The sequence below is a fragment of the Petaurus breviceps genome, unplaced genomic scaffold, assembly GCF_028583685.1.
Source record: "Petaurus breviceps papuanus isolate PSGF00001 unplaced genomic scaffold, PetGlider_PUasm1.0 689, whole genome shotgun sequence".
Taxonomy (NCBI): Eukaryota; Metazoa; Chordata; class Mammalia; order Diprotodontia; family Petauridae; genus Petaurus; species Petaurus breviceps.
Genome location: NW_027186458.1, coordinates 3,736,217 through 3,745,068, shown reverse-complemented (window position 1 = coordinate 3,745,068; position 8,852 = coordinate 3,736,217). Strand labels below are relative to the sequence as shown.

At 51.5% G+C, this 8,852-nt stretch overlaps 1 protein-coding gene across 3 annotated transcripts in view; it reads left to right on the top strand.

Moving 5' to 3' along the window:
• Nucleotides 1–8,852, top strand: part of BLTP1 (bridge-like lipid transfer protein family member 1) — a 211,117-nt gene that overhangs the window by 183,080 nt on the left and 19,185 nt on the right. For all 3 annotated transcript variants that reach the window (XM_069104875.1, XM_069104876.1, XM_069104874.1), the window contains 5 exons: nucleotides 1,127–1,328; nucleotides 2,697–2,891; nucleotides 3,569–3,748; nucleotides 4,325–4,462; nucleotides 5,033–5,290. In XM_069104875.1, coding sequence (XP_068960976.1) covers nucleotides 1,127–1,328; nucleotides 2,697–2,891; nucleotides 3,569–3,748; nucleotides 4,325–4,462; nucleotides 5,033–5,290 — 973 coding nt within the window. The remainder of the gene's footprint in view (nucleotides 1–1,126; nucleotides 1,329–2,696; nucleotides 2,892–3,568; nucleotides 3,749–4,324; nucleotides 4,463–5,032; nucleotides 5,291–8,852) is intronic.

Here is an 8,852-nt window from a genome sequence, read left to right as displayed (position 1 = left end):
TATACACACACATGCACACACACAAATACAGCCATGGTGCACACACACACGCACACACACAAATACAGCCATGGTACGCGCACACACACAAATACAGCCATGGTGCACATACATGCATATACACACATGCACACACACATACAGCCATGGTGCACACACACGCACACACACAAATACAGCCATGGTGCACGCACACACACACACAAATACAGCCATGGTGCACACACACACATACACACATGTGCGCACACAGGAGGAGGACATGGGGAACAGGAGGTGCTGTCCCACTGATTCCGGGGCGTACTAGCCTGATCAAGAGCTGTATAAATACTTGTGTTTAAAACACAGTAAAGGTATTGGCATTGCTGGGCCTGGGTGGAGTACAAGCTGGAAGTCCTCGAGAAGCTTGACGGCCTTGGGCTTGGGGATGAGCAGTGCTCTGCCCCTTATCACTAATCCCCTGCATAGCTCTCCTTTCTTTTAGACCTCACTGCATGTTGTGTTTTTGTTTTTAAACTCATTTATGAGGCATTTCGGGTTAAGTGACTTGCCCAAGGTCACACAGCTAGTAAGTGTTAAGTGTCAGAGGATGAATTTGAACTCAGGTCCTCCTGACTCCAGGGCCGATGCTGTATTCACTGCATCACCTAGCTGGCCCTGCATGGTTTTTTTAATTATAATTGGCTCCCTTTTTTTCAATCACTTAATTGATTGTATGGTGCTCAGTCTCAGAGTATTAAGTGATTCTTGCTATGGAGCATGTTCCTTTCTTTTGTCTGAGCTTCACCTTTCACCCCCTGCTCATCTCTGGCCTTCCTCATTCCAAGGTACCTGTTACCTTCTGGGAAAATACATCATTTATGGGGCCATGGAGTCATGGAAAACAGTCATTGAGATATGATGGGGAAATGACTTTGTCCAGATTTAAAGGTTTGATTCTCAGTTATCTGCATATACATTAAGCAAAACAGTAGTTCTAAACCTCTTCAAAGACAATTTAGTATATCACATCAGTTTGTCACCTGAATGTTTTAAATAAATATCATTCTTTACCTTTATGGGCAATTGATTTATTTTTAAAGAAAATTCCATATTTATTCATCCTTTTTTGTGTTAACTCTTTTAGCCTTCTCAGATCAAATTCAGCTGCTTACCAGTGTCCAGAGTAGAATGTATGCTAAAGCTGCCTTCGCTGGACTTGGTGTTCTCCTCAAACCGAGGAGAGCTGGAGACTTTAGGCACCACTTGTCCTTCAGATGCCGCGTCCCCAAGCGGTCACCCTACTCCGAGTGGATCCAAGACCTTCACCAACAAAGCAGGGGTGCCAGGTAAAGGGGGGTGCCAGCAGAGACTCTTCCCCAAGGTAGGGAAATTAAAGGGTGGTAAAATAGGGCTGGTGCTTGGCCAGAATCTGAGTCTGAGTTGGCTCTGGAGTACTTGCACCCAGCACCGATATGAAGTTCCTGCTCAAACAGAAATGATGGCGGAGAGCATTACTCATGTTTGCTCCTGGCCCAGATGTGGAAATTGTCTCCTTTTCAAAACACAGGTCTTGCTTTGGTCTTTGTCCTAGAGGCCTCCGAGCATTCTGGGCAGACTGCTAAGTGGGGCATGGAGAGGACAGCCCCCTGTGGTCTGAGATTACCTTCTCTCGCCTCCACATGTCTCTTATATGCACATGGTTATTTCCTTGTTGGTTCCTTGAGAGCAGAGACTGTGGCTTGGATGATCTTTTATTACGAGAGGAGGCCTTTTAAGGAGGAAGAGAGAAGAAAGAGGAAAAAATGAACTGGAAGAATGACAGACTGAGGAAGAGAAGGAGTTTGGACAGAGGGGCTGCTCCACAGTCTTAGGCCCTCTGACTTCAGAACAATTTTAGTTCCAGTTTTGTGCCCCCCTTCCCAGAAGTTTGCTTTAAAGCTCTGCTTCCATCCAAGCAGTGAAAAGGAGAGATTGTTTCAAGCAGACTTAAGACTTCACCGTGCTGCTTGATCCCAAGGGGCTGGCACATCTAACGTTCTGCTCTTTTTAATTCATTTTGCTCTTTTTTTCCTTCGTTATCCTAACTTGTGTGCATTTGATTGGGAAGCACTTTTGGGTAGAAGTAGAGTATAAGTCATCCTGAGAGACCTTGCAGACAGTTATTTCCGGGGGCAGATGCTCACAACTTCTGTATTCTCTTGGGAGGCATGGGACCAAAGGGGGTGCAGTGTGATGGGGCAACATCATATGTGTTAGGTCTGGGCCTAGCCACCACGTTGTAGAGAGGATGTTGCTTTGGGGGGGGGCATGTGGAGAGGGGAAGCAGGGAGGGTGGCAGGGCCTCACTGACTGAAGGAGCTGGGGCTGGTCAGCCCGAAGGAGAGACAGGGGAGGGAGGGTGATGGACGCTTCAGCGTGCAACGAGGGGTTGGTTTGGTTCCGTAGAGTAGAGAGGAGACATGGAATGAGGCACAGGGCAGTGTGTGTCTGGGGGACTCGTGAGGGGTCAGAAGGACAAAAGTAAAGGCATTTTAGAACACAGCCATTTTCCATGGGATTAAGTCACATGATATCTGAATGCTTGTAATTTTTAACTTTGGCTATTTATGCCAAACAAGGTGATTCTAGATTTATTTTTGTGTAATTATTTCAATTGTAGAAACAAACTATTTCCCCTAATTTGTAACATCCTCGTTTTCTTCTCTTGCCTCTAGGTTCCTCTGGCCTCGGCAGCCCTCTGGGCAGGAGCCGCCATAGCAGCAGTCAGTCTGACTTGACCAGCACCAGCAGCAGCTCATCTGGGCTCAGCTTCACTGCCTGCATGTCAGACTTTTCCCTTTATGTATTTCATCCCTATGGTGCAGGCAAACAAAAAACTACCGGCCTCACCCCTGGATCTGGGGGCCTAGGTATGTGTGTGCACGTGTTCTTGTCTTTGGGGATTTCATAGCGCCTTCTCTGGCTATGCCTTTTCAGGGATCATGGGAACTGAAACAGCCTACAGCCATCCCTGTGCCAGATGGGCCGTCTTTTTCCTTTACAGGCATAGTTTTTTTTTCCTTTTTGGAGGGCAGTTGTGGTTAACTGACTTGCCCAAGGTCACACGGCTAATGAGTGTTAAGTGTTGGAGGCTAGATTTGAACTCAGGTCCTCCTGACTCCAGGGCCAGTGCTCTGTTCACTGCGCCACCCAGGCGCTCCGACAGGCATGTCTTCTTATGGCGGTATTGCTTGATAAACACAGACAAAAAGAACCAGAACACGGCAGAAACTGTTGTGTCTCTTAACATGTCTCCGTGTGCGAGGTCTAATCCCCAAACCAGAGGTGGAATGTGTGTTAGATTTTCTAAATGAGGCTCCCTCCTCCCCCAGCAGGGGCCTCAGAAGGCCTTCCAGCCAGAAGAGCTCCCTCTCTGTTTCTGACCATCCCTTAATGGACCTTCCGGTAGCACAGATGGCTTTTTAGCCATGAATATGACATCACACACAGGGTGTGTCCTTCAGACTTACAGGATCCCAAGTGCTGCCTTGTAGCCCTGACGTGGTCTTTCAGTGTGCATTCTTTGTCTTTCTTTTGTGGGGACCAGGGAATGTAGATGAAGAGCCTACCTCAGTCACCGGCCGCAAAGATTCCCTCAGCATAAACCTGGAATTTGTGAAAGTGAGCTTGTCACGCATACGACGTTCTGGAGGCACCTCATTCTTTGAAAGTCAGGCTGCCAGCAAGTCTACAAACAAAATGGACACGACATTAATAAACATATCTGGTATTTTATCCCATTCTTAAAGAAAAATATCATTTGTTTTACAAGTGGCCTAAGCACTGCTGGCGCTGGGTGTTGTTGAGATTTTGGTGGTAATTAGACTTTTTAAAAGAGTAACAAAAGCCTAGCCACACGCATGGTGTATCACTGGCTATGGGTGCTAGAGTTTTGCTTGGGCGTGATGCTAAATCAGGTGGGAAGCCCCATGTCAGCTCAAGACCCAGGCCTTTCCCAGCCTCAGACCAGCTGAATCACAAGTGAGTGAAGACCCTAGATCAGTGGGGAGGGAAACATGTCAGCTGCGTGCCCCAAAGGAGAGTCTCTGTGTCTGTCCTTGCTTTGTCTTAGCTCCTTATCTTTAAACGAGTCAGATTTTTACACACTTACAAACTAAAGGCCATCCTCATATTCTGACTTTGTAATTTGTGGAGAAAAAATACGTTTCAGCATTAATGACAGCAGAGAGCCTGGCTCATTCCAGGAGTCTTCCGCAGCCACTCGTTGGTGCTAGGTGTGGTACTGTCTGTCATGTGAAAAGAGAGTGCGCTCCAGGTCTAACATGTGCTCTGTGTGTCCCAGCGGTGTGCGACATCGGCTCTGCTTCCTTCAAATATGACATGCGCAGACTGAGCGAGATTCTGGCCTTCCCCAGAGCCTGGTACAGGAGAAGCATTGCCCGCCGCCTTTTTCTTGGTGACCAAACTATAAATTTGCCAAGTAAGTCAATTATTTAAATTTTTAATTACATTAAAGTTATAGAACATAGTGTGTTATCAGGAGGAAAACCCGGGTTCAAGTCTGCCTGAGACACGCCCTGCCCTGGGGGACCTGAACCGGTGAACCAGGGGACCTGATGCGGGGTGTCCAGCTCAGGCCCGGGGCCCTCAGATTGCCAGCCTGGAGGAGCTTGTCATGGGAGAATGTGGAACCCAGAGATGATGTCTGGTCATATGAGCTACAGACAAGTGCCACGCTGGGCTGGTGAAGGGAGCCTCCATGGTGTCATGAAGCTAGGATCGCGCCCCAGCCCCCAAAGTCATATTAGTGAAATTAAATTGGATTCTGGTTTTGCATCAGCATTCTTCGCTCTTAGACCCCAGGAAGCTTCTCTGCCCTCCTTTACCTTTCTCTGTTCTGGAGGGAGGACTTTGGAGTGAGTGCTGGGTGGCCAGGCCGCTGCTGCAGCTGGGGTCGGGCACTTTGTGGCCTGTCGGGGCTTCTCTTGGGGGGCGGTCACCTCATACTGACTCGTTCTCTCAGCTGTGCCATCTCTCCGTTCTCTGCTAGCATCTGGCCCGGGGACACCGGATTCCGTCGAGGGCGTGAGTCAGCACCTTTCTCCAGAATCATCGCGCAAAGCTTACTGCAGGACCTGGGAGCAGCCCAGCCAGGCGGCCTCCTTCCCCCACGTGGCCCAGTCACCCACAGTGTTCACCGACCACATGGCAAACAGCAGCATGCCCCCAGGGGCAGCTGCTCAGAGCCTGAAATCCCCCGCCTCCACGCGGTCCAGGAGCGTGTCTGACTCTTCGGTGCCACAGAGAGGTAAGTGGAAGCCAGAGGTGGCCTGGCTCCCCGCTTATACCGAGATGTGTCTCACTCCCTCTCCTCCTCGCCCAGACCAGCCTGCTGCAGCCTGTGCCCAGGACGGGCCTTGGCCCCGCGCCGGTGAGAGCCGGGACAGTCCTCACCAAAGGCTTACTGTTGCTGAGCTGTCTCCCTGTGGTCCTCGGCCCCCAGCAGCTGCTACGCACCTCTGTCATCGTCTGACCACAGCCGTCCAGCAGGCCCTCCCTCCCTTGCCTCCTCTTCACAGTCCTCCCTGTACCCTTCACTCCATTCCCCCCCCAACCTGTGACCAGTGCCTTTGGTCTCTTACTTCCCATCACCCCCTTCCTCTTTGCCTACAACCTTAAAAACGCACCCCACTTCCTTCAAGTCTCCTGGCCCGTCTGGCTGCTGTCTCATCCCTCACTCAGCCTCCCTGGTTAGATTATTGAAAGCCTCTCCACAGCCTCCCTCTTTGTCCCGCACCCTGGTCATCTGGCTTTCCTTCCTTCTTTTCTGCTGAAAATTCTTTTTCAGAGGCCATCCTTGTCCACCTCTCTCCAGGAAACGTGTGATGGGGCGAACGTGCCCTCTGCCCGGATCTCCCAGGCACTGCCCACTGCCCTGGTGACTGCTCCCCATGGCATTAGTGCTCCTCGCCATGAGTGTGGCCGTCGTGCCTGGGGGCCTCCTCAGGTGCCCAGCTCTCAGCAGGGCTTCTCCTGCTCTTCTCCCAACTTCTCTGCTTCTTTCACAGGCACTGCCCTTGGCCCTTCCATCGCCTCAGGCTATCTTTGGCTGTCTTCTCTGTCCATGCTCAGCCGTTTACCAAGCCTTGGCTGCTCTGCCTCCCCAGGCTTCCTCACCTCCCTTCCTTCCTTCCTTCCTTTCTCCCCTCCAGCCACCCAGCTGGAGTGAGTGGAGTCCAGTCCAGTCTCTGGCTTTATTCTCTCCCCTTGACTTTCTGCTCCAAAGCACTGGGAGGCTTCTGGGAAGACAGGTGTTCTCCTTGGCTAGAGTGCCATCAGGACTCATCTGGAGGTGCCTCAGGGTTGCCTCTGCATAGAGGAGATTCTCCTCTTGGCCCTACTGGAGTGGGAGGTCCCTGCCAGTCTTCAGACGTGGTTTTGTCTCTGGTTCCTTATGCCTAGATGTGTCACTGCCAAAGGAGCTAACATGAGCTAGGAAGTGGCAAGTGGGCACCTTGGAGTCTAGAATAAAGCTCACGTCCTGTGTGGTCAGGAGCTCATCACGGAGCCAGCCTGTCTGGGCCTCCACTTCCCCATCTGTAAAGTAGTCAGTGATTCCTGTAGCATTAACCTCACAGGCTTGTTGTGAGACTCAGATGGGCCAAGGGGGCTATAGCACGTTCCGCCGTTCAGGCCTCCAGGAGGGTCACTCTTCTTGTTGTCAAGGGAGGTCAGCAAGCCTTTAGGAAGCTCGTGCCATGCTGAGCTGGGGAGTCAGGAAAGAGCGGCCCCTTCTCTCTGGTCTCACGGGGAGGTGGCATGTAGGCAGCTGTGTACAGGCCAGAGAGGGCGTGGTAAATGGCAGAGACTCAGTGGGAAGGCATGACAGGCTTGTTGGACAAGGGGGATCCAAGGGCATGTGGGAGAAGGGAGGTGTAAAAAGACGGCAGGAGGGAACAGTTAGGAAGGACTCTGAATGCAAGAAGAGCATTTTGTATTTGATCCTGGAGCCGATGGGGAGCCACAGGGGTTATTGAGTGAAGGAGTGACAAGATCAGACTCGTGCTTTATGAAGATAATCTAAATAGCCACGTGGAGGATGGCCCAGAGTGAGGAGAGGCCAGCAAGAAGGCCGTCGCCATCACCAAGACGACCAGAGTTTAAACCCTCTTTACACGCTTGGTAGATGCGTGGCTGTGGCACGTGTCGTAGCCTCTGTCTCCTCCCCTGTAAAGCGGGGAGAACAGTAATATACGGCACCTATTTCATGGGGTTACTGTGAGAATCTAAGGTGCTGATAGTCTGTGCTCTGCAAACCCTAAAGCACGACAGGTGGTGGTAGTGGGAGCTTGGGTGTGAGGTGCTGAGGGCCTCCACCAGGCTGGGGGCTCAGAGGACAGAAGGGGGCATATTCAAAAGATGCTACAGAGGACACTCCAAAGGTCTTGGCGCCAGCTTAGATTTGGGGGGGATAGTGAGGAGTCCAGGAAGACCCCTAGGTTGTGAGCCCAAGGGACTGGGAGCATGGCATTGCCCTCAAAAGTAATTGGGAAGGTGGGAATGGGAGGAGGGTTTGGGGAAAGGTAATGAGTTTAAGATGACTACTGGACATCTGGTTGGAGATGAGAGATTGGAGGTCATCGGAGAGTGGTAGATTTGAGAATCATCAGCACAGAGGTGGTCATTCAATCCATGGGAGCTGACGAGATCCCCAAGGGAAGTGGTATTGAGGGAGAAGAGGGCCCGGGACAGAGCCCTGAAGGACACATGACCTGGAGGAGGCTGCAGCCAAGGAGACAGAAGGAGCAGTCAGAGAAGGAGAAGGAGAACCAAGGGAGAGGGGTATCTGAGAGAAGAGTGGTGAGGAGGGGAGAGGGATGCACAGTGTCAGAGGCTGCCGTGAGGTCAGGGAGATGGAGGATGGAGAAGACCATTGGAGGAACTTTGGAGATGGGGGTGCAATGGAATGAGAAGGGCCGATGGTGGATCGTGAGGACTGCCAGCAGGCCTCCCTTGGCTGTCCTCTCTACCTGCACTTGCCCAGTGGGAGCTCTCCGTCATGCTTGCCTTTTTAGCAACAAGAATGATGCCAAAGAACATGGAGTGTCATCTGCCGGACTGCTCCCTCCTAAGGACCTCGGGGGAGGCCTTGCTGGCTGGCTTGCTACAGAAATCCCTGGATGTGTCCCCCATTAGGCTTGAGCTCCTGGACAGCAGGGACCACTTTGCTTTTCTGTGTGTGTCCCCAGGAGAGGGCAGAGTGCTGGGCATACACAAAGTGCTCAGTACGTGCTTTCTCCTTCATTCACGTACGAGTCTTCTCCCAGGATGTGCTTTGTGGGGGCTCTGCATTACACTGAGTGGAAGGGACATATGTGCCTCTGAGCCTGCAGCCCTGGCCAGATGTGAGATCTGGCTGGGCTTTCACCATCAGGAGAGGCAGGGGACCTCTGGGAGCTGGACAGGTGGAGAGTGGGGGGTAGGAAGAAGTGCGAAATGCCTAGCCTGACCAAAACCACCAGTGATGTCCTGGCCTTGGCTGCTGAAGATCTCAAGACTAGGTTTTGTTCTGTGGTGTTCTTTAATCAGAGCTTTGTTATGAAAGAATTTCAGTCCATGTTGTGAGAGTGAAAATACACAAAAGGCTGACACTAAATTGTAACCATGAACGTGGAGCTGCTTGAGAGTTAGAGGTGTGAGCTGACTGTCCAGGTCGGGCCACTAAGAACAGTGAGGAAGATGATGGCAGGCATCGCCAGAGTAAGCCATGCTCAGGCCTAGGCAGCTCCTGCCCTTCAGTGGTTTCTCCCAAAAGGACTTAGAGTGTGTGTGTGTGTGTGTGTGTGTGTGTGTGTGTGTGTGTGTGTGTG